Genomic DNA, 26,901 nt, shown 5'->3' on the forward strand with positions numbered 1-26,901 from the left:
TTCATAGCAAACATACCAGCAATCTATTTTTGTGTGAGTTATAATTTACATATCTAAAAAGATTTGTTAATCTTCCTGTTATGCTTTCCAAATTAAAAAAATATATTTTAATAACATGAATACAAATGAATTTTTTCCTCTGAAAATTTTGGAAGTAATGCAGCCATTTTCATTGTTAAGAGATTGTAAAAGACAACTTTTTTTTTTTCTTTTTTGGAATTGTGGCTGTGTGGTAAGAACAATTGTGATGTGTTCACAATTTGTAGGTATATTGGATTACCGTGGCATGTTTCTCAGCCAGGCTTTCCAGAGAAATTAAGTCCTACTGCCCTGCACCATCCATTGCATGTAACGGATCATCCAGGTTATGTACTATCTTTGGAGAACTGAGAAGACAGTCACTCGAACAATTTCCCATTTTACAGTTCAGATAAGAAACCTGAGTCGAGAAAGGCTGAATGGTGTCTGAAAGGGCTTCACATCAGGTGAGCTTTTATAGTTGGTAAGTACAGTAGTATGATGGGTAGAAAAAACATAGAATGAATAAGACCTACTATTTGATGGCACAATAGGATGACTATAGTCGAAAATAACTTAATTATATATTTTAAAATAACTGAAGGAATGTAACTGAATTATTTGTAACTCAAAGGATAAATCCTTGAGGGGATGACTACCCCATTCTCCAGGATGTGCTTCTTTCACAGTGCATGTGTGTATCAAAATTCTTAGGTACCCCATAAATATATATACCTACTATGTACCCACAAACAATTTTTCAAAATAAAAAATAAAAAATAGTAGTATGTATATCTAGAAGAGAAATGTATTTAGAAATGGATTTTAGACACTTAGTACTCTCTGAGCATCGTGGGCCACAATACCTGTAAGTAATGACATTTGCCTCTCTTTCTTGTCCCTCAAGAGCAAATGAGAGAATTCTTGCCTCATTAATCCATTGTACACCTTTTAATACTGGCTGACTGATAAAATTCTGGTTCCCAGGCCTCTGTATACTTTGACTTTGAAAGAAAGAGGCCCTCTGAAGTGAAGGGGGAGCTGTTTAAGAGGTGAATGGAGGTAAAAGCCCTTTTATAGAAGGCATTAGTAGGGACATCATCATACCCAGGAAGGGACCGATTCAGAGACACTATGGCACAGCCTTCAGTCAGGCAGAGTGCTTCATTTGTGTTTTCTGCATGGGCTTAAAGCAGTGATTCAGAAGCTAATCTAAGAAACCTGCTTGAGTTTTCCTAGCTATTTTCAAGCGTTTCTGATCTCACCCAGAAGTAGTAAACAGGAAGTCAGGAGACGGGTGTTCCAGCTCTAGTTCTTCTAGTTACTAATTTCTAACATGGGGCAAGTCTGTGAATTCATTCATTCATTTACTTACTCATTAATAATTTCTTGAGGAAATATAATGTGTGGTAAATATTATGCTGGCTTGAAGAGATACACAATCATGCATCTTGGTAATATCTCACAATAAAATGTTCAAAACAGATTGCAAGAAACTTTTGAACAATAGTTTTTCCATCTGTAAATTAGAGGACTTGACTAATTTCTGTTTCCTGTCTCTAAAATTGAGTCTGGACAGCCTGTGTTAAACAGTGCTTTTGCTCTTTTCAAGTTAACACAGAATAGTGACCTTCAATGTGTGTTGGCTACAGAAAGAAAAGTAGTTCTTTCACGTCCTGTGGTCTTCTCCGTTTTATGGTGCTTTCTGCGATACGAGGGCAGTTTGATGACCTGGGACTACTTTTCCAAACAGAATTGAACTGGACTAAATCAGGTTTTTGTGCCATCAAAATCACAGGCCTTCTGCAAACCCAAACCTCATTACCTGCTGAATTGTGTACCAACATGCTCCAGGCAAGCGGCAGAGCAGTGGATCTGTGGCCCAAACAATCATTCTTTCCTAACAGCACCATCATTTTAATTTAGGCTGAAAAATATTAGGCTTTATTCATCACTTATTGCATGCCAGGCACTGTGATGGACAATTTCCCAAGCATTAACCCATTGAAGACTTACTTTATAGGTGGAAGGAACTATAGGGGCTCAGAGAGGTGAGGTGTCTTGGTCAAATTTGCCCCACTAATCCCACTCTTTTCTCTAAATCCCTTGTAGATTTTAAGAGGGAAGCCAGAGGACCCAGTCTGATTGTAAATTTGTAGACGATATTAGGGTTGGTTTTACTGCTGGACATTTTTATCAGTGGCTCATCTGGGCATGAAAGTCCTTCTGATAGCTGATCAGATTATTTCCAGATGAGCTATCTAGAACCGTATGTATAGAGAGGTCAGGAAAGCCACCAGCAGGCAGCAAAATGGCTTTGTGCTTTGGAGAGAGAAACAAAAGGAGTGGGGAGATTCTCTTAGGATCAGGCATCCGTTTCTGGGAGGGAAGATGGGATACTGCTGAGAAGTGGGAAGGAACCTGTGCATCTGAGATAAAGGAACGTGGGGACTGAGAGAATGAAATGAAAAAAAGAAAGGCTCTGTGTGTCCTCACAATTGTAGTGAGGCCTGAGCCAGCAGGGACACTGGCTGGTTATTTCCCATTCAGGCACCTCGGCTGTAAGGACAGGTGTAGAGCGGGGTCCTATTGAAACCCAGATGCTGCCTTTCAGCTCAGCAATCCAAACAAGAAACCAGCAAAACCAGGAATCCATTTCCAAAGAGTGCCCAGATACATTAGCAGTGTGACTCCCACTGAAATCCATGGGTGGAACAATTATGTCTTTCTGCAGCACTTTGAAAATGTGTCCCTTAAGTTGCACACTGCAGAGAGCAGCACAGTCCTCATTTCATGCTTTCCACACAAGTGGACTTGCTGCCTTTGCCCAATCCTGCGGGGAACCCTGTACCATTCAGCTACAGAACCTACTGGCAGTGGGAAAAGGCTCTTGAGTTCTGAAAGAGGTTACATCCTTTAGAAATCACCATGTATGAGTGGGGTGATTAAAAGATATCTCCAACAATTCTTTGAAACTCTTCTCTAGTCTAGATTGGACTCAGTGACTCACTTCTAAGGGATAGAATAAAACAGAAGTGATAGTGTGTGGCTTCCAAAACTGGGTCATAAAAAGGTTTCTCTTAGCTCTCTCTCACGTTACTTACTCTGGGGGAAGCCAGTGGCATGTGTGAAGATGATGAAGCAGCCCTGTAAAGAGGTCCACACGGCAAGGACCTCCTGAATAAGTCATCTTGGAGGAGGATACTGCAGCTCGATCCAAACCCTCAGATGGTGCAGTCCCAGCTGCCATCCTGGCTGTGAGCTCAAGAGAGAGCCAAGGCCAGAAGCACTCAGACAAGCCACTCATACATTCCTGGCCCTCAGCAACTGTGAGATCATCAGTGTTTGTTGTTTAAGCCTGATAGAGTTTGAGCGCTTGTCTCCCCCAAACCTCATGTTGAAATGTAATCCCCAATGTTGGAGGTGAGGCTTAGTGGGAAGTGTTTGGGTCACGGAGGTAGATCCTTCATGAATGACTTGTTGCCCTCCCCACGGTAATTAGGGAGCTCTTGCTCTGTCAGTGCACATGAGAGCTCTTCGTTTAAAAGAGCCTGGCATTTCTCTTCCTCCTTCTCCTCACTATGTGGTGTGCCAGCTCCCCCTTTGCCTTCTGCCATGAGTGGAAGCTTCCTGAAGCCCTCACTAGGGGCAGATGCAGGCATCATGTTTCTCTTACAGCCTGCAGAACCCTGAGCCAAATAAACCTCTTTTCTTTATAAGCTACCCAGTCTCAGGTATTCCTTTATAGCAATGTAAGAATCTACTAATACAAAGCCATTACTTTTGAGGTATTCTTTTTTTACACAGCAATAGATAACTAACATAATAGTGTATTAATAGTATCATTTTTACTTCTTGCTTCTTTAAGGCTTCAAAATGTGTCTTCTCCCCTTTATTCTAAACTGGTTGATGCAGCATAGTTTCATAACCTCTAGTCCCCATCCCCTTGCCACCCAGAGTCCTCTGTGCTGCCTGGCATTTCTTCCCTGGGCTCTAATCAGTTCTGGTTTCTGTTCCATTGGGGTGACTAACATCCTCCACTCACTCTCCTCACCTCTCTGACCCGAATACCATCCCTTCTCCATGTGGCAGGTGATCTACACGCTTGCCAGTTGGATGACCCTAAGCAAGTTATTTATTCTCTGTGTCTCAATGTCTCCATATGTACATGGAGAATAAGAATAATCACCCCATTGAAGTATTATAAGGATTAACTGAGATAGAAAACTCGTAGAACAATGAAAATATGATCTCAAGTAAATAAGAGCTGTTCTTAATATTGAGAAGCAGTATTGGTCTCTATGCTGCAAAGGATAATGGCTAAGAATATGGTCTGGGGAGCTAGGTGGCCTAGGTTTAAATCCCAGAAACATCCTTTACCAGTTAGAGAATATTGGAAAGATGATAGTAATGCTAAAACTGATGAATTCTGAATGCCACTGTGAGAATTAAATGAGTTTATCTATGTAAAAGTGCTTAGAAGGGTGCTAACAGTAAGCTCTACAGAAGTGTGAATATTATTTTACTTGTTGGGGCTATTATTATTCTTTCAGTGATGAATGATAAACCTCCAGGTTAAAACTCCTTCGACATCCTGACACCAGTCTTCCACATGTATACTCTCTCCCATTCTCCTTCAGTGATAAGTGTACCCACAGCTGATCTTTCCTCCTTAGCTCTGGGCCCCATCACCTCATGGCCCTTCTAGGAGTTATTCATCACTTATCACCTCTGTCCCTATGTCCCTTTCTACCATCGGCACATAAACAAACTCCAGTCTCCCCCATCTTAAAGGAAAAATTTCCTCACACTGTGGCTCCCTTTGGCTACCTGGATCTCTCCTCTTCACAGCCAAAACCTCTAAGAGGTCTCTGCCAAATCTGCTTCTCCACTTTTCCCTCCTGAACCCATTAAAAAGTGCTGCCTTGTCACCATTCTTCTGAAACAGTTTTGACCAGTAATGCCAGTGATACCCATCTTGATGAAATGGATGGGCACTTCCAGGTCTCTGCCTTCCTCAGCCTCTTGGTAGAACTTGGCATTGCCCTTCACACCCTCCTTCGGAAACACACTCTTCTTTTGGCTTGCATGGCTCCCTCTGACTTTGCTTCTACCTCTCAGACATTTCTATGGTCTCCTTTGCAGGCTGCTTGTCCTCTGCTCATCCATTAAAAGCTGGAGACCATGAGGATCCAGGGGTAAGCTCTCCTTTTCCTCATCTGTATACTCTCCCACCCACCACAATGGCTTTAATTGCCATCTGTATGAGATGCCTTCCAACTCTAAGTGTGTAGCCAGATTGTGCTTCTAAACTTCTATCTCACATACTCACTGTCCTGCCAGATATTTTCATATAGATCGATACCTCAAAGGAAAGTCAAAATCGACATGCCCAGATCCAAACTCATCATTATTCTCACTAGAACCACGTTCCCCACGTAAGTGAATGTGACTAAGGTAGTTAGCTCCAAACCTGAGTGTGGTCCAGGCTCAGCAAGCATTGACCCTGTCTGGTATAATTATAACAGATTTGGGCGGGTGTCCTTGTCTCCGACCTTTTCCTCACACATCCCCAGATACATCTTATCTAACCTAATCGTAAAAATCCAATCAACTCCATGCCAGGGCCACTCCTGGGAAGTTTTCTGAGCTTATAAGATGAAGTCATATTTGGCTTGCCTCAGAAATAAGTAACAAATGTACTGACTTGATAACTACATTAAATTAGCAATCAATTGTGTTATTGAACTTGATGTCTCCTGGCTTGAAACATAAAGATGGCATCAAAAGAGCACTTTCCAATTAAACATAAGAAACTCTTCCAGGCTATACAACTTGGAGAAATAAATCTATAGTTTAGGGAAAATAGAAGACATCATTGAATGTGAAGATAATGTAATAACCACACAAGATGATGTGTTGTAAATCTACCCAAACACAATTTCCATCCTCAAGTTAAAATGGAAAGAGCTTCGTCTTGTGATTACGTCTGGGTTTTTAAATTGGTATGTGTCTTGTTAATCTAGATTTCAGAGAAGACAAACAATCAAGGCTTCAGAAACTGTTCATTTACCTGACACAAATCTGGTCAGCTTGTTTTCTAAAGTAGGAAATCTAAATTCAAACTGTGTCATATGAAAATTACATTTCATTGGAAGCTCTTTCTTGACTTTACACTGGTGATACTTTCAGAATCCTCTATCCAGGTCAAGATTCTCTAGGGACAAAGGAAGGGGCTCCGGTCATGCATCGAGTCTACCTCTGAGTTCGATTTACCGTCACAGATATGTGCCAATATCTCAACCAACAATAAAGACACACTAGCATTGAATATTTTCTAACATCTTACTTGACATACATATATTTAAGAAAACGGGCATTGGAGGCAGTTGGATCTTGATTTTGATCCTTGTTTACTCAACTATAAAGGGGGTATAATACATACCTTGTAAAGCTAATATATGCAATCACAGAGCATAATCAAATAAGAGCTCAATAAATTATAATTACTATTATTGTGATGATGCTCATAGAAATTGTGTGAAGACAGGCAGAACAAGTATTTTTATAGAGATGAAGAAACCAAATCTTACAGAGTTTAAGTGGCATGTCAATGTGTCATGTTCATACAAACTATGACATTAAGGGTTAACAAGAAATAATTCAGTCCTCATTTTGGGGAGTTTTTAATTAAGTTGGTGCAATGGACTGAATGTTTATGTCCCTTCTTCCCCCAAATTTATATGTTGAAATTCAAACTTCCAAGGTGATAGTGAGGAGAGGGGACCTTTGGAGGTGATCAGGTCATGAGGGTGGGGCCCTATGAATGGGATTAGGGCCTTATAAAAGGGATCCCAGAGAGATCCCTATCTCTTTCCACCATGTGAAGACACAGCAGGAAGGTGCTGTCCAGCCTCCTGAATTGTGGAAAAATAAATTTCTATTGTTTATAAGCCCCCTGGTCTGTGGCATTTTGTTACAGAAATCTGAAAAGACTAAGACAGTTGGGGAGGAAGAAGACAACTGTGGGAACATTACAATCAGGGATATGACGTTAAGGGTGAAGTTAGTCAGGAAAGATGTCCTGGTGGAAGTGAGCCTTGAACTAAATTTGATGAAGTGTAGGATTATGGATAGTAATAGAGGAGAGGGATGGTAGAAATAATATGGAGAAACCACAGAGGTGGAGTCAACCGCAATAACTGAAACAGTATATGTTTTCAGGCCTAAGTGGCAGGGGAAAAAATGATTACCACCTCAGTATTCATAGCCTTATTCCTCACCAAAGTCTGTTGTTTGATCTATTAATGGAGAAAAGAAGGGTTTGGTTAAACAGAGTAGATAATATTTAAATTTAAAACATCAAGGCTAGTGCTGTCACTCGGCTGAGTAGATCACACATCTTTCAAAGGCTTTAGAGAAAGGCCTATTTCCATCCCGCACTGTTTTACCTCCACACCCAATAGGCCCCTTACCTTCCACCTTCCACCTTGAGTTGCTATCTAAGAAAATGGTTTTACATCCAGATGCTTGGTTTAAAAATGTCCCCACTGTAGTCACAATCATGTGATGCAGCTTGGGGATAGGATTAGAGATGAAGTCGTGATAAAAACGTGAAGTAGGTAAGATTTATCATTATCTGTTCCATAATATTTATTTTCCCTGTAGCTTGAATTTCACCATGCCCAATCCATCTCCATCAATATTTACTGAGCACCTACTAAGTGTGAGGCTCTAAGTTGGGTTCTGAGAATCCAAAGACAAATGCTGTGCACTTAAGTAACTTGAAGCCCAGCTGTGAGATGAGACCTGAAGAGAGGTGAATGTTTCAGAATATCTAGAAGCACACTCAAAGACAAGGAAGTTGTCTTCTTTATCTTTAGGACTAGTATTTGCCTTGCTAGTGCCATCCTAAAGCGATTAAGATGAATAGCAATTGCTGTGCTCACTACTTCTATCAATAAATAAAATAATTCTAGTAGTACTTGAATGTTCAGCTTCTAAAAGTGAAGCTTCTTCTCATCTGAGAGCCAGCCCCACAAAAATAAAATACTTTATATTTTCCATCAGTTTGGAAATAAATCTACTGCAATAAAATATCAGGCATAAGAAACAGAGCCTTTCTTTTATCTTTGGATTTATTTCCAACACATTTCCCAGATTTCCCTTGACATTTATTTTGTACCTCTTCAATACTATTCTGGAGTATAAACAGACTTGACCAAAGATGCAGCTATTCTATTGTTTCGAATGATTGCATTTTGATAGAATTCCGAAGTGGTAAAGATTTTTAATAATACATTGTATTTTTTTCTCTGCTATCTGATGTCTGATGCTAAAAGGTTTATTTTTTGATGTTTATTACATGTGATTTTGATTATATAAAATGAAAGAAAAAGAACGGATGGCGGTACATTAAGCTAGCTGGGAAGGGTTGCGACTGTGTAAGAAGCTTACCAGATAATATTTCTAATTTGATAATTTTGGGGGGAATCTTCACTAGTGACCACCATCATTTCATTCAAACACCTCTTTTAATGGCAACCTAGCATCATATTACCTTTTAGCTATCATATTGGAATAGTGAACATGTATAAAAATTTATCTCAAACTATGTCATAAATCTTGTACATTAAAAATAGTACTTTCACTCCAGATAATTTATAAGTTGAAAAACAAACTCTGTTATCACACAAGAGCCTGAGAAATCCTAGGTATATTCTAGTTCCCCAGTTTTAAGGGAAGAAAGTAACAGAGTGGTCAAAATTCAATAGATCCCTGTGAAAGATTTACTGAAAAAGTAAAATACAACTGTCTTTCCTGTGTTTTCTATAACCTGCCACTTCCATTTCCTTTTTGCAATAGTCTCTCCCATGGTCCACCTGGTTCTTTGTGAGCCGTGGTTTGCCTTTATGAGACCCTCAGGAACAGGGATGATGGATGCACACATTTACTGAACATTTTTCTGCCCTCTATGCTAGGATCAAGACTATTTTCAGTTGGGAAGGCAGACAATGTCAATAATTTCCATTGGAAAGCGTAAGTTTCTACTTGCATACAACTGGGAAGAAGCAATGGGGAGAAACAAAAGAAGAAGAAGAAAAGAGGAGTGAAAGGAGAAGGTAAAGTCAGAGAAAAAGCTGGAATGGGAGGTAGAAGAATCAGAAGTGATTCTTCCAATTCAACAAGGTAAGTAAATGTAATAGAAGTACTGTCTTTCTGCAATCTTATAAAATTTATAAGATGAATAAACAAAATAATACAAAGAGTCAGTAGGCCAACATTCTCTGCAAATGCTTAGGCAACTAAGGAAATTATTTAGGTACTCCATCTTGCATAAAGAAACAATCAACTGCCATTTATTCCTAGTTCATCTGAATGAGGAAGTTCAAAATAGTGTCCGCCTTCAAACTGAAAAATAATAATTTGAGTTTACAATAGCGATCCTGAAGCTATGAATATTTCAAAATGACTTTTGAATCAATATGTTTTTAATAATTAATTTATGTATTAATATACATTATTAAATGATTTTGCTGCTGAAAGCATTTTGGCATATTCTAATTCTTTAAGACGTACATTTGTTCCAGTGCAAAATCAACATACAATTAAAAGCCAATTTGGAATCTAAGTATTACCTCAAATATATTACATGAAAGACTAGCCTCAGATACTTTGAAGAAATTAGTAGCACTTACTTTTCCAGTCAGGTCTGCCTACATAACACTTTGGAAGTTGTTGCTGAGATATTCAATTTGTAAATGTAATATGAAACAGCCAATAAATTTTAATTAAGAGAATATTATCTCATCCCTTGACCTATGTATCCTGGATAAATTAGCATTTATATGTGCAATCTGATATCATTGATGTGGACACTTGTTATCACTTAAAATAAAGGTTCTAATGGATTTAAAGTGTTTTTTTAATTAAGGAAAACAAATCATTATATAAAAAAGACACCTGCACTTACATGTTTATTGCAGCACAATCAACAACGGCAAAAATACAGAATCAACCTAAGTGTCCATCAATGGAGGATTGGATGTGTATATGTATATATATACGTATAGCTCCACTAATCATATATATCCTATATATATATATCGACTATATATATATCCCACTATATATTAATCCCACTAAATATGAGTATAGTATATATATCTAATAATATCCCACTATATAACTAATATCCCACTATATATTTATATGCATCACTATATATATACTCCGCCACTATCATATAAAGGCATACTATATACTATACACACACATACAGATATATATAGTGGGATACTGCCTAGTCATAACAGAGAATGAAATCATGTCTTTTGCAGCAACATGGATGGAACTGGAGTCCATTTTCCTAAGTAAAATAACTCAGAAACAAAGTCAAATACTGCATGTCCTCACTTGTAAGTGGGGGCTACATACTAGGCACACATGGACATACAGAGTGGAATATGGACATTGGACACTACGAAAGGTGGAAGGGGTGAGGGCTGAAAAATCACCTGTTGGGTACAATGTTCACTATTCAGGTGATGGGTACACTAAAAGCCTAGACTTGGTCACTATGCAATATATGTACAGAAGACATCTGCATTTATACCCCATAAAGATATTTTTTAAGGCCAACGGAGTTTGTTTGCAGCTTGTATTTCATGACATTTAGTTTTTTTGAAATGTATGTTTTACTTAAAACTGAGATGAAAGTGTCTGCCACTCAAATGCATCACAGTCTGTCCCATTTAGGTAAATTTTCAGGAGAAATGCAAGCCCCTGGGGAAATACCACTGCTTAGGGTCAAATAGATCCTACTTCCTTTTTTAAACGCCTGCATTGTCATTGGTAACTCATACAACACATTTTAAGATTTGCAAAGGGCAGGACAGTGAGCCCTAGGATGACATTTTTTTTTTAATTCAAAGTATTTTGCATTGCATTTTTAAAAATTGCATATATTTTGTTGGATTAAAATAAGACAGCTGCATTGTATTGCATCATAATAGAAGAAGAAGTTTAAGACCAGTTAATTCTTAGCCACTTAAAAAAAATTTTTTTTGTGGCTCAGATAGACCTCATGGTACTTTGAAATGAAAAGAATCTCTCTCTGCAACTCTTAGGAGCTAGGTGAAAGATACTCAAATTATAAAGATGCTAGAGCCCTGGGGTGTGGAGACTCTGTATTTAGTATATCGGTCAATGAGTTCATGTTGCCATATATTAAGTGGTGTTAATGAATGTTAATATCACTATACCAAGAGTAATGGCAGGATTTGATGGGTGAAGAAAGACCACTGATTTAAGCAGAGAGGGGGTAGGTGGTAAGTCTTACTTTGGACCTTTCTCGATCATAAGAATTGACCTGGAGTTTGCATAGAGATTTTAGAAATAAGTATTTGCCCAAGAAACCATTCCTCAACATAAGTTTCATTTTAGTGAGTGGGGACTAAAAGAGTACTATAATATGCACATTTTGAATACTAATTTTGTTATACTGTTCTGATATCCCCTCTAGGAGAAGTCGTGGAAAAGGACAGCACTCAGGACTTACATCTCTTCCAATGAGGTCCTCCTGGTTTTCCACAATTCCCCAGGGGGCAATACCTATGGTGCATATCTTTCCTCGAGACTTAGATGCATGATCCTTCAAGGCGTCTCCAACATGACGAATAACACCTAAAAAAAAAAAAAAAAAAAAAAGGGAGAAGCATTGTTTTTGTTTTTTAAAGCAAATACCTTCCCATCATTCTAAAGAAAATTGTGATAATGGTTTCTCCTGAGGTTAAATAAATTGAATATAAAATTTTGACACATGTCTATACAAACTACTTGTATTTAGGAGGAAACATAAACTCGTGGCTGTGATGCCAGATGCTTTGGCAGGATTTGTATATGAATTCTAGCATTGCATTTCTTACTCCAATTTATATGAAAAAACAAAAAGCATCCAATGTTTATAAAAAGAATAAATACAATTTTTTAAACTTAGAAACTCTTTTTCTTATAAGCATAATAATTTGTTAGAATGATTAGAAACCAACAGCTTGACTGTGTCATGTTAAAAGCACCATGTATAATGGTATGTTAAATCTACACCACAGTCTGTATATGAGTTAAAATCATTCAAAGACATGAGTTATTCAGTTTGAGATTGTGTTAACCTCTATGAGAACCTACTCATAAAGACAGTGTTGGATTATTCTGTGGAAAATTTGTGTTAAAATATATAGACACACCTTTTAATCTTCATCATTCTAATTATTTTCCTCTTCTGTTAAAATGACCCTCCCCATCATAGTTAAGGGTGAGAAAATTCAGTTTACAAGATGGTAGGCAGCATAACTCTTACCTTTTTAAAAACCATTTAAAGAAGATGCAATTTCTAATTCTCTTAACCTCCCTCTCAAATGATCATTTTTATGAGAAGACGTATAAGATATATCCTCTAAGAAAAGATGTTTCTGCTTATCAAAGTTCCAGTCATTTCTCCAGGAAAAATTTATACCTAGTGCCATTTCCTATATGAATGTTGAGTTGGATTTGATTTCTTCTCCATTTGAACATATTGCAGTTTGTAAATTTTGAATAGCTGAGTATGTCACTTAACATGTTCTGCAGTGATTCATAATTATATGCGAAGGTGTCTCTCCTAACAGTAAAACTCTTTGAGAGGAAAGTTGGAGGGTCAGTGCCTTATTTGTCTTCCTACACCTCAGGGGCTAGCCTAGAGGAAGATCTCAGACCCTGTGCACTAAACTAACTAAACACATGAAACACACCAGGCAATTTAATCATGGGAAAAGACATGTGTATTTAAGTAGCCCAATATTGAAATATTCATAAGATGAAACAGGAAGAATCACTGTTTAAAAAGCAAATAACAAAACAGTGTAAATGGCCATTAATCCATGTTGAGCTATTCAGGAGTGTTGGAAAGAATATCATTTTCACTTATTATCTTACGTATGAATCTTCTGAGTGAGAGTACTGGTAAACAAAAAACCAAAATAACAAAAACCCGAACCAATAAACAGCAAAACAAAACTCCCCAAAAGAAGACTGTGAATATCAATATTAAATTGTTTCCAGTTGTTTCCAATACAAAACTCCTTTTAGGGCCAGCCCTGGAACAAGAAGTTTAACTTTATGGTATGCTCAACTGTCTGCACAATTCTATCAATACCTCTTACCCAACTTTAACACTTTATCATCAGAACCTCACTTTGGGTATTGGATTGAACAGTAAGCCTGGAGTGAGGCAGAGATGAACTCTTGGGTTTGTAGTATGTAGACTATAAATTATTCTTTTGATATTGAATGCATTTTATGAAAGAATAAAAACAATAAATAGTATTCCAAGTTCTTAGAAATAGAGCATTGGTAAGATTTTCTTTTGAACCTGTAGAACCCATTGAGTTGGTCTCTATGTGACAGGAATGCAATAGACAATAATCACAGGCAAATGAGGCCTGCTGAGTTGAGAGGGAAACATGGAATCCAAAACCTGAACAGTCATTGAAAGAAAAATTGCTCTGTAGATATTTGATTACTACAGGATAAACATTAAAGAGCTAAGCAGGTCATTCTAAGATCATGTCAGCGTATGGGCTGCGTCAGAATTTCACATAATAACATTGAACATGAGCAATCTGCAGACTTCGTCGCTGAAATATCTTTATGTAGCTGTGTGCAGAATGTTCACAAATTCTAGGTATTTAAGAGAATTCTCAGTGTAGGTCTTACTCAAATAGCATCCATACTACAAATGCAAAATTAAACAACATTAAGATAACGTGTTATTTTTATTTTTTGAGACACAGTTTTGCTCTTGTTGCCCAGGCTGGAGTGCAGTGACACGATCTCAGCTCACTGCAACCTCTACCTCCCAGGTTCAAGCAGTTCTCCTGGTTCAGCCTCCTGAGTAGCTGGGACTACAGGTGCCCACCACCATGCCGGGCTAATTTTTGCATTCTTAGTGGAGACAGGGTTTCACCATGTTGGCCAGGCTGGTCTTGAACTCCTGACCTTAGGTGATCTACCCTCCTTGGCCTCCCAAAGAGCTGGGATTACAGGCATGAGCCACCATACCTGGCCCAAGATAACATGTTATTTAAAACTAACTGGACGAGAGTTACGTTTAGAATATTCCATTAACTACGGATGTATCCACATGTACAGACTTTGGGGCTTGTAATAAGTTTACCTTAACTTATTGCAACATTACCTCTGCATTTCCAATTGGCACCTCAGACTTCAGACCCACAGAATATGCCAAAAACATTTACAGGCATCCATTCCATTATCTGGTGCACATCAAAAATGTTCTGCAAATAAGCACTTAACTATAGGTGGGCTGGTAAGAAATGATTTAAGAATGCATCCATAGCACAATATAGATGGCAGGAAGGAAAAATTCTTTGGAATTCATAATGAGGTGTGTCTTCTATTGGCACAGTGAGGAGTTAATAAAATATTTTAAAAAATAAACACGTAATGCCCTAGATTTCGCCTTTATGTCCCAGAGGGAAATGTCATTTCGCAAAAATTAAAGCTATTTGGCACCAAATTTGAAAACTTGAAATTGTGTAAAGGACAGAGGTAGAGCTTTCAGTTTAAAGTAGAAGTCATTCCTTAAAGAATTACTGGCAACTTAAGCTATTTAAAAATATCCTGTGAACTTCCATTAGTCGTGTTTATGAATTCTGTATAGTCAACTATTAAATATCCCAACCCATTTCTTATGTGTAAGTAATTCTTCTTGGTTAAGAAATAACTTTACAGTTCTCATTTAGATAAAGGAGGGAGAGATAACTAGCAACTATGGACCCATGGGTAGGGATGAAGTGGGGTGATAGAGAGATAATTAACCTTAGCAGAAAATTGTATCAGGTACAACATTCCCATGGCCTATGTTGACTTTCTCTGTTCCACTTGCAATTACCTGTGTTAACCCCTCCAGTGAATATCCACGCTCCAGTTGTCATAGCTGCTTTTATGAGCCCTTTCCCAAAGACTTGCTTTAGTTTTGGCTGGAGTTCAAAGTTCTGCAGGCCCCCATGGACAGAGATGAGAAGCTTGGGAAGCTCCAACTGCCATTCCTTGGTCATCAGGTGTAAGAGGAGATCAGGTTTTGTATCAAAAGATACTCGCACATACTGGAAGAAGAAAGGACATCAGTTAGGGAGACAAGGCAGGACTGGCTGAGGCTGGTTATCGTTACTGATTGCAATTATATGTGCAATGATGTGACAAAAATGTCTCATATAAAATCAGATTTTTTAAGAAGGGGTGATCATTTGCTTTATCAAAAGAGCCTTCATTAGACAAAGAGTTTGTATTTTTAAAGGCTTTCTTGAAATTATAATTCATTTTGAAATTACTAGATTTTCTAAAATGCTGCACAAGCATGACTTTTCCCAGACCAAGTTCTTTGCTCAAAGGAAATCATGTTTATATTTCACCACCCTTTACGTGTGTACAACAGTTCAAATGTTTCTAATATTTTTCATATCTCTTTATGTTAACTAGATGCACATATTATTATTTCTGTGACCCTATTATTTTGAGAGAATGTGAAAGATTCTACAGTTCTACATAATGTAATGAGAATTTTAACATAAGGTAATAGTGAATTACATTTATTTATAGCTATAACAACTGCATTCCAAATATAATGTTTATCTTTTAAATAACACAGCAAAAGGCAGGACAACTATTCCTGAAGAACAGTTGAAAATTTGAATGTACAGCAAATATCAAGGTGTTACCAAATGCAACTGGAAATAAAGTTATGATAAGTCTATATAAATGAAATACTGTAAATGCATGCAGTAATAAATATGTATGTAACCATATATATAGATACTCATTTAGGTCTCAATGTAATTATATAAAAACTTCAATTTCTAGCTGGAAACAACTGAAAAACTAGGCAAATATAGAAAGTCCTTTGAAATAGGTTTCTGAGCTGGCATGAAAAAAAGAATTATTGAGACTCCTAAACAAAGAAGCAGTTTAGAACCTCAGGAGGTTAGGGAGTACCAAAGCAGGATTTGACCCTGAGTGTCTTTCCTAAACCCTGGAAGACCTAGAGCATCTGATTTAATGGTTGCATGCAGGTTTGAATTTAATGCTTTTATGGGAGAATTTAGTATGGGATCCCACATAGGGCCGGTATACTTCAAAGGGATCATCCTCAAATGTAAGAAAGAAAAAAATTAAATAAGCCTGATGTACAAAAGAAGATGGCAAGAAAACTTGCCTACCTCAACCGTGACTCTGGGTGGATGAGGAAAACATTTCCCCTCTGATTATTTTTAAATACAATCAGGCCCCCACGCAGGCCTTGTCCATATTCACACCATCAGTATGGTTTGAGAATTGCCAAGCAGTGTTTAATGTTAGACAGTTCTGACTGGACAATGGTTCCAGATAACTTGTAGAAGTAAATGCAGATTATCTATGGAAGAATGTGTCATCAATCCATGCCTGATATAATTCTCATGGGGAAATAAGCATTTCACAGTAAAACAATAAAATAAATGATACAGGAAATAAGGCAGCATGAATGAGAATCAATAGAAACAACAGGTACCAGAATAAGATCCTGAAAGTCATTGAAATGATCAGATACAGGCTATAAAATAACTGTTTAATAGGTTAAAAAGCATAAATGAGATGATTGAGTGTAAGAGTAAGGAGCAAGAAACTAAAAAATGATGTATACATGCATATGTATACATATGAAAAGAACCAAACAGAACGTCTAGTAATCAAAATGTAATAATTAAATGAAAATTTAAATGGATAAGTTAAATTACATATTAGATATAACGATAATAGATACAGAAGATAAATGAGATGCAGCCAGGAAAACAAAGGATTTGAAAACATAAAAGAAAAATAATGGAGCTTGGAGGAGATAATCAGAATTATAGATAGAAATAAAAGAGATGATGGGGAGGAGGCAATATTGGAAGAAATATTGGCTGAGTATTCCTCAGAATTATAGAAAGATACCAATTCTAAGATGCAGAAAGTTCAGTGAATTCTAAGCAGGCAAGTGACAAGAAACCTCACTTATATACACATCACACATAACACCAAAGGGAGGAGAAATTCCTCAGAAGTAGCTGGACATAAAGACAGATCATGTACAAAGAATAGTCATTAGACTGAAGACTTACTCCTCAACAGCAACAATAGACACTGAAGCCAAAACTTTCAACGTGTCAGGAGAAATCACCTGTCAGTCTAGAATTCTATACTCAGCAAAACTATCTTTTAAAAATGAGAGATTATAGATATTTTCATACTGCCAAAACTGAGAGAGTTTATTTCCAGGCACCTTCGCTGTGTTTTTGTTTGTTGTTGTTGTTTTTGTTTGTTTGTTTTGAGATGGAGTCTCGCACTGTTGCCTGGCCTGGAGTACAGTGGTGCAATCTTGGCTTACCGCAACCTCTGCCTCCTGGGTTCAAGCAATTCTCCCGCCTCAGCCTCCTGAGTAGCTGGCATTACAGGTGCCTGCCACCATGCCTAGCTACTTTTTTTGTATTTTTAATAGAGTTGGGGTTTCATCATCTTGACCATGCTGGTCTTGAACTCCTGACCTCGTGATCTGGCTGCCTCGGCCTCTCAAAGTGATGGGATTACAGGCGTGAGCCACCATGTCTGGCCTGAAGGAAATTTTAAAGTATATATAGGAGGCAGAACTTACATGATCCAAAATGGATGATCTGGGTTGTAAGGTAGGAAGATAAACTAAGATATTAGTTCATATAAGGTCAATCTAAAAAAGTATTGGGTATATAATATAATGTCTAATTTACAGTGGAAAGTGATAGAACTAAAGCACTGGACAATACAGCATATAAATGAATGGCAACAGTTAGAGTTTTGACATTCTAAAGCCTATGTTGTGTGGGAAACAACGGAAAATTATTAATTCTGGAATTTAAGTATGAATGTTGAAGTTGCATAACCACAAAATGAATATGCCTGCATGTAATCATACAAACATATGCTTTTGGATTCATAAATAAGATTGTCCAGGAGATGATAATTTATTGCCATACTTTTGGGTTTGGGAAACCCCATTGTTTCAAAGCCTCAAAAATTGTTTGTCTATTCTTTCATTAAAGTATATTTGAAATATATTTAGCTGAAGCATGAGGCAAAAGCAAGCAGAATATGAAAGCAGCTTAATAAAATAAATTGCATCATCAAGAGATACCAAAGAGCTAAAGTTACCTATACATATATGCCAGGAATCCAAAGTGTTGGCATCCAGTACAGTTATTTCTATATTGATTTGATTTACCTAGCAAAAAATGATTCCAGAATACAGAGTAAATGTTGACAATTTTAGCTAAGTACATTATATCACCGGGATTTGACTAGAGTTTACAATATGAAAAGTGGCATCTTTTGTGAACAAACTCTCATGCAGGGGGCAAAAACTTTCAGATATCTATCAACAGAAATTTTCACCAGTGTGTACTTTTGTGCCATACAAGGAGCATTCAGGCCGAAGAGGGGATATTGAGTATCAGAGGCCAACAAATGAATTTCTTAAGTCCAAGCTTCTTTTAAAAATCTTCACTGAGAGTCTCTTCATAAGAGAAATCATTATAACGAATACTATGAAATAAAAGAAGAAAGAAAAGAATAAATAAATAAAGGGGCAGAAGAACACTTTGGAGGTGTGGGATATGCTTATGGCCTTGATTGTGCTGATGATTTCCCAGGTATATTCTTATCTCCAAACTCATCAAGTTGCATATACTAATTATGTGCAGCTTGTTGCATGCCAATCATACCTCAGTAAAGTGGTTTACCATAAAGATGAAAGAATAACATTGTTTTCTGTGCCTGTACACTACTACTTGAGTAGTGTGGTTTAGTGAATTGAATAGTTAAAATTTGGGGGTCCTGCTGAATTGAATTTATTTCATTTTGACTAATTCCAGAACAGGCTATTTAGTAAAATAAAGTAGAACTGGGAATTGCAAGGCTTCCAAACTACACAAACCAAGAATGCTTCAGCGTGAGACATGGTAAGAAATTGCTTTTCAAGTTACTGTTCTCTTATTTATCAACTTTAATATCACTTTAAAGAACTCCAATTTAATGTGGACCTATGTTCTCCTAAGGTGAGATATAAATTACACTTTTCTTAAAGATAGAAAAGCACCTAAAGTATAAAAATACTCCTAAAAGTATTTGCCCCTTGCAAGACTACACAGTAATTCCTAACATTTCTGAGTTGTTATGACTGTGGCTTTTGGAACCCCAAAATTCCTCATGTAGATCTGAACCTACATATTTCATCTAGCCACTACACCACTACACTCCAGCCTGGGCAACAAGAAGGAGACTCTGTCTCCAAAAATAGAAAAAAAAAAAAAATCCCAAAAAACAAGAACAACAAAATAACTGAAATACAAGAACCTTGTGTATTTACTGTGCACCAGGCACATACATGCTGTGAGATACCAGAGCCATAGTTAGTACCTGGGAATACATATATATACATTATTAACTCACATAGGGTGAAGGGAGATTACAATTCATACTAAATTAGTACAGATATTGTGTAATAATTTCAGCAAGCTTAACTAGCTAAGTGACATATTATGGAGTTCAATTATTCATACTAATTGGTAATAAATAAATGCATTTTTCGGAATAAGCCTCCCTTGATAAATAATTTACTTTAGGAATTCTGTAGTTACATATACAATATAACAGCAAGAAATGAAAAGGGTCTACTTATTGATCAGGTGAGCAGCTCACTGAAAAAGACCAATAGATCTACTGAATATGTTGAAATTTCTTTTGAAGTAGCCTAACCTATAGAAAGCTGTGTTCATTACCACAGAATGTCTGTTACTCAGCTAGTAAGCAATCAAGAGAGTGAATGAATGAATGACCTAAGAGATTCCCTTGATTCCAGCTCCCCATCTTACAGATGAAGAAAGGGAGACAGTAGGTGAGGTCACACTACTGGTGGGCTCTCTTCACATTTTTCTCTCTGCTCACAATTACTTAACTCTACTAAGAAAAAAATTCCTGGCTGGGCAAGGTGGCTCATGCCTGTAATCCTAGCACTTTGGGAGGCCAAGGCAGGCGGATTACCTGAGGTCAGGAGTTCAAGACCAGCCTGGCCAACATGGTGAAACCGTCTCTACTAAAAATACAAAAAATTAGCCAGGTGCAGCGGCACACACCTGTAATCCTAGCTACTTGGGAAGCTGAGGCAGAAGAATCGCTTAAACCCGGAAGAGGGAGGTTGCAGTGAGCTGGGATCGCGCCACTGCCCCACTGCACTCCAGCCTGGGCGACAAGAGTGAGACTCTGTCTCCAAAAAAAAGAAAGAAAACAAAATCCCCAAAACAAGAACAAACAACAAAATAACCAGAACACAAGAACCTTGTATATTTATTGTGCACTAGGCACATGCATGCTGTGTGTTCTACTTGTACCTGCTCATGTACTTCTCCCAACAACAGGGATGTTGGTTTCACCCACGTTTTGCCGATGGGGACAGAAAGAATCCATCATGTTCTCAAGTTCACTCTACCAGTCTGGGAGTGCTCATAGCCCAGGGCTGACTCCAGGGCCCTTTCTCTTTACCTCAAAGGTTTAAATGGCTCTGTCTCTCGGTACTTCTCCGTTTCCTTTACCTATGACAAATCAGTCTCCAAATTCTAATGGTCCACTTACCAAAACAGTGCTCTCAACCAGCTTCTTTTCTCTATCTCTTCAGTTGCCATTTTAAGAATATATTCTCCTTACTAAGATGTCCATTTGAATTACAGCAACAACCTCCTCCTGACTTCTCTATGAGACACCAAAAGGCAGATTTCTTTCTCCAATCCCTTTTGGACCGTATTATTTTTCAATTAAAATTCTTCTATCAGATGTAAACTCCCCATTCTTGCCCTCACCATCCCCTATGACTTGACCTGATCTTGCCAATTCTGAGGCTTTCCTCACTTCTCTCTGCATTTGGCCAGTGCTGCTCCCCGGGTAAGTCCCAGATAATGTAATCTCTCCCCTTTCATCTACAGAAAGCATTCTCATCTTTCAAAGTCCTTTGTTTCTTCCAACATGACTTTTCCTGAGAATGCAAGTTCAGGCTGATGCAATACAACTCTTAATCAAACCCAGTGTGATATATATATATTTTTCTGGTTGTTTTTCCCATGTGTCAATTTTATCTCCCTATGTTGCAAGAGCTTTTAAGGGAGGAGACCACCCCTCATATTGTCTTATGCCCAATTTCTGCCTCCAAAGAAAGAAGAAGTAAAAACTAAAAGGCAGAAATGAAATCCACAGGCAGACAGCCCGGCACCACACCCTGGGCCTGGTAGTTAAAGATCGACCCCTGACCTAATTGGTTCTGTTATCTATAGAGTACAGACATTGTATGGCAATGCACTGTGAAAATCCCTATCTTGTTTTGTTCCGATCCAATTACCGTTGCAAACAGCCCCCAGTCACGTACCCCCTGCTTGCTCAATCAATCAGGACCCTCTCACATGCACCCCCTTAGAGTTGCGAGCCCTTAAAAGGGACAGGAATTGGTTACTCAGGGAGCTCGGCTCTTGAGACTGAAGTATTGCGGATGCCCCGGCCGAATAAACCCCTTCCTTCTGTAACTCGGTGTCTGAGGAGTTTTTGTCTGCTGCTTGTCCTGCTACACTTTGAGGGGAGGAACTGTGTTTGACCTGACCATGTCTTTTTTTCTTTAGTAAGCCTTTCAGCACTGGCTATGAAGTAGTCACTGTCTTGGAAAGTAAACAGAGTTTAGAGATATCTTGGCAATCATGGGACTCTTGTTTCATTCTTTTGCTTTTCAAATGAGGATACAGAGACCCAGGGAAGGTGAGTGACTGGAATATCAGAGCCAGTTATTCAACAACCCTTTAATTCATTATTGAAGCTACTGTTAACACTGGCGGCTCTAGATGGGGCTGTGCTTCTCTAATTTTAATGTGCACAGAACTTACCTGGGGACCTTGTCAAAAATACAGTCTCTGATTCAATACATTTGGGGTAGGGCTTGGGCCTCTGCATTTCTAACCAGCTCCCCAGGGACCACATGAGCAGCAAGAATGATAACTTTTCCCCAGATCAAACATCCCAAATGCTGTGTCTTGTGTTTGTTATTTGGTCAAAGAAAGAGCACTCAGTATTTTACATGAAAATCCAAAGGAAGATTTAGGAAGTACTGGAAGAATTAGTAAGGCTACAGTAAATATGAAAATGCAGCAATTGACAAGCTACTCAAAGTATCCTCAATTACCTAATCTCTTTTAACCAGTACTAATTCTTATGCAAAGGAACATCTGGTTAACTGTAGAACACACCTAATTATCTGGAATCTTGCAAGTAGCAAAAACAATGGGTGGCTCTGGCTCTTGGATGTTGCCCGTTATTTGTGATTTATTGTGCCCTTCTCTTGGAGAATAAAAGGCAAGATATAAATAAAGCATTTAAGTGAATTAATTTGCTACTTTTTTCATTTTGTGTTGTCACCGTTTAGCCCCATACATGGTTTTGTAGATAAGAGGATAATTAAAACCAAGGGATAAAACACTTTGGGATTATCTGAGGATTTTCATTTTTAAATGATATTCTTATGCCCCTAAAGATCAGTTCCTTTAGTAAGCTCTCCAGGTTTAATACAGCAGTTAAGTCATGTGCCACATCAGCAGCATCACGCTCATAAATGGATGTGCCCAGAGCAATTAATCAATTCCTGTTAAATAGTTAGTATGATTTCACATTAGGAACCATTTTGGTTGTCAAGATAAGCAATTTTGACTGTCACTTGTCAGTCTATTAATTGCAAAGGGCTCATCTTACAAATAACAAGAACTCTTCCTAATGGGCATACTCAGTTTTGTCCCCTGGGCATTACTCTGATGTGGTGCTCCCATTTAGAGATTTTTTTCAGACATAAGCCGCGTGACACCTGAGTGTCAGATAGTGGCAATGCAAGTCCTTTGGCAATTTGAGCATCCTCTGTTGTTAAACAGGGGTGATCCTGACGACCTCACAGGACACTGTGTGGATTAAATTGTGGAACATACCAGGTATGGCGGAAAAACTAATACATGCAAATTGAATGAAGGTCACATTCACCTTATGTATGACTCCTGGGTAGAACAGGTCCAAGTAACTTGCCTTTAGCTCTTTAGTATGCCTTTCAAAATAACTTTTTGTTTTTCACCTCGGAGTTATCTGGGGAGTGACTGGTACAGGTGTTTATCTTTCTAAAAGTACCTGTTTGGGCTGCCCAAACCTTTCTTTATCCATGGCCTTTAGTTCCCCAATTTATCATTTCAAGAGATAAACTGGGCTCAAATAAGTTACTCATGCCTGGAATTATCTATCTCTTCCCTTTCTGTCATTATCGTCACTGCCTGGCAGCAGGAAGGCCCTGTGATGTGCTAATGACAATCAGAATAACATCTCAAGAATGTTCTGTATGAACTAGAGGCTAGTTCTAGTTGAAACTGTACTTTTTGATCTATTCTTAGTTACCTTGGAGGCCAGTACATCAGCATGATTTTCATGAGAAAATGTATTTTGAGTTCCAAACAACAAATTTAGAAATGACATTCTGTGAGACTATAAATAGAAAACTAGAGATTTTCTTTCATTCAAATGGCAGAGAGCTTCAGTAACTAAAACTCTCAAGTTTTTGCTCTGCCTGGTGCCAAAGGTCTTTTTGCTTAGCAGGTGACTTATTGCACTTTTTACTAAAGCCACTCTGACTGCTTCATCATTAGAAATGTCTATCTATTTGTCTATCAAAGCAGAACTCAACTTTATCATGGCTTCACTCTGCATTGATTTGGTGTCACAAACCAGACAGTCCTCTCCCCTTCCTCAAACCCACAGTGGGCAAAGGTTGGTTGGTGGGTGGGGCAGCAGCCATTACTGCATCGAACAGACTGGGCTGTTTCATTAAGAAAAAATAATAATAATCTTCCTTTGGCATTCTCAGTTTGAGTTTTGGCAGAGCATTTTGCCTTTGAAAATTCATCAGCCACCTCTTTAGGCCTAAATTTTAGCCCAAATAAATTTGCCCAGCTGTTTCAATGAAAATGTAGAGGAACTGCAGAACAATGAATCTGGCTACTCTCTTGGAAATATTAAATGACAGGTCCACTTCCTTCTACTGAAGGCCATCTTTAATTCTTGGAAGTGATTACTTGGTGTTTGTTAAGCAGTGTTCTGAAAAATGGGAACTACCATTGCTAAATCTGCTCTAACAATATTTTTAATGCCTTTCTTCCAAGCCTCTAGTGGAAACTTTGCCCCGTTTTCCTTTCTGTTTGAGAAATGTAACAAGCACCATTTCATTTCCTAACTCTTTGTAGCCACCTTTAAAATGGGCACTTGGAATTAAAGCTGTGGCTGAACAGAATATGTTGCTTGAGACTGCTAAGGCAATTTTGCTGATACCAGCTTTCCAAGTCCATGGGGCCTTTTGCTATGCAGCAAGAGTTTAACGCTTATGATGGTTTAATAGATATAAAATTTTAGAAAGAAAATATTTAGAATTGCATTAACTGTCATCAAATCCCTAGTTTGATGAACCACAAAACTCTGGAAGCGGAGGTGTCATTGTAATTTATTCCATATTGTTTTTGCAATGTCTCAATGTGAGTTATCAGGTACTTACATGGGAGGGATGCTGACAAGCCAAAATTCAAGGTTTAGAAATAATATAAAACTCCAGGAAGCATATGAACTAGTCATAGGGGGTAGTGTATGAATTTTCTGCCAGAATTATTTAGCATAAAGTTTTCTAGAGGCATCGATAGGATGGTTTCTTGGAAGAGAATTGGTTCTTCCTTCTCAATAGATCTATGATTAGAATCAGAAATAAAACTGATAAATTCTAGTTTTATTCTCAGTTTCAGAAAAACCCTCCAAAGGTACTGCCAGTTCAGTGGTCTTGAGATTACAAGGTAGAAACTGAAAATCAATGGAACGATTACGAAACCTCTCAAAACCTTACCATGTGTGTGTAAAGCTGCTTGGTTAGCCACAGCCTATTGATTAGATGTTTTGTTTTGTGAAGTGGGACTCATTTAATTTCCTACTTGGTGCGTGCCAATCAATGATGATTCCCAGATAAAATTTGCATATTTCAAAGATAGACAATTTTTAAAATCTCACATTCAATCCTAAAGGATATTAAGAGCATAAGCTTGTAGATATCATGCTGCTGACAGTCTCCCCCTGCCTGTTATCTCTCTCTTAAACCCCCACATTCCCTTTCACCTCACACTCACAATGCCCAGAGAATAAGGCTTTCATCCTCTGGCAGGCTCAACAGAGCTTAAAGTGTGAACATGAGGACTAGAAATAATTATCTAAATCATATGAAGATTATAATAAGGGGCTCAACCTAATTTAATGAGGAGTGTAAACAGCAAGAGAAAACCTAAAGAGAATTATGTGGGTGACTTGAGAGGTTTAAATACAAGTCCTTAATTAGATTACACTTATTTACCTGGCCCACAAGTCAGCTCAGCATTAATTGGAAGAGATGATTAGTAATAAAATAAGATTCTGTCTGTAATCAAGTCCAACACTGCTTCCTTTCCTAAATAATGAAAGGCGTGAGCCCCAGATGTAGAATAATCTTTGAGAAATGACACAATGTTGGCTGCTGGGTTCATCTTCTGGTTGCTCTGTAAAGGGGCCTAAAAAGTCACCTGGATTCCATTCTAGTAAAATAATGCCTAAACCAGAGCTTCTGCCTCTTATTATCTATCTTTGTCTCTATGTTCTGACATTTATGGGGCATCTGAGTGAACTGCAGGGTCTTCTGGTTGTTCGGGAACAGCTTTCTGGGGCTTGTAGCTTGGTAGGATGCAGCTTGGTACTGAACAGGAAGTCAGAATCCTTCACTTCTGTCAGCTTTGAACGTCTTCTTCCTGTGCCACAATTTTTCTCTGTCAAGTGCTGGTTTCACTGTGATTTTATGGGGGCCTGTCAAGCCTGGGAATGGGGACTGAACACTACAAAGTACTCGAAAAGGCACAGAAAATGGCTCTGTGAAGCTAGGATGTAAGTTGACGAAGACCCCTTCCTGCTCACAGCTTTTGAGTTTCATCAACCTCATCAAACAATAGTGACTTTATAATTCTATTACAAAGTTCCCTTATCAACAGCTAGAAACATAATAATAATTAGCTTCCTTTCAATTACCCACATATATATATTTCCTAACAAAACATCTACTATAGCTTGTATTAGGCATACACAACAGAGAAGAAACAGAACTGACAGGAGTCCTGAGGAGGCTGGGTTCAACAACTATGTTGTTAAATAATTGTGTGACTCTGGGAAAATAATTTAACTTCTCTAGGTTCAGATTAGTCAGTGTTTTTTAAGCCTGACTGAACAGTAGAATAACCTGGGTAATTTTTAAAAACCTCTGGATGCCCAGGGTCTATGCCAGACCAATGAATGAGACTCTCTTAGAAGTAAACCTTGGACATAGGTATTAGTGTGCTCGTCTCAAAAATCTGCAAGTTGAGAATCGCTGCATCCAATCTCTCAAGTGTCCTTGGTGGCTTAAACTCTGTGACACATTGCTGTGCTGCCTGCATGATGAAACAGATACACAGAGTGCTCCTGAGCAGAGAGGTGGCTCACGTGGCCTGCAACATTGTAATAACGATTATGATTCTCGTTTTCTCCAACTTTATCCTCTACCCAAACTCCTGCAGAGTGTCTCATATTATGTCCAGACCACATTGGCAACACAAGGGCTTCAACTTGGCTTCAAAAGTTAATAAAAGTCAACCTTCCTCTAGAGTTTTGTGACCACTTGTTAAAAAT

General features: G+C 38.1%; 1 protein-coding gene across 21 annotated transcripts in view; it reads right to left on the reverse strand.

Moving 5' to 3' along the window:
- TRPM3 (transient receptor potential cation channel subfamily M member 3) overlaps window positions 1–26,901 on the reverse strand; it is a 931,696-nt gene that overhangs the window by 296,544 nt on the left and 608,251 nt on the right. For all 21 annotated transcript variants that reach the window (XM_017873090.1, XM_017873069.1, XM_017873076.1 and 18 more), the window contains exons 4-5: window positions 14,969–15,182; window positions 11,579–11,703 (exon numbers count right to left, since the gene is read on the reverse strand). In XM_017873090.1, coding sequence (XP_017728579.1) covers window positions 11,579–11,703; window positions 14,969–15,182 — 339 coding nt within the window. The remainder of the gene's footprint in view (window positions 1–11,578; window positions 11,704–14,968; window positions 15,183–26,901) is intronic.

Source organism: Rhinopithecus bieti, unplaced genomic scaffold (genome assembly GCF_001698545.2).
Source record: "Rhinopithecus bieti isolate Rb0 unplaced genomic scaffold, ASM169854v2 scaffold_7648, whole genome shotgun sequence".
Taxonomy (NCBI): domain Eukaryota; kingdom Metazoa; phylum Chordata; class Mammalia; order Primates; family Cercopithecidae; genus Rhinopithecus; species Rhinopithecus bieti.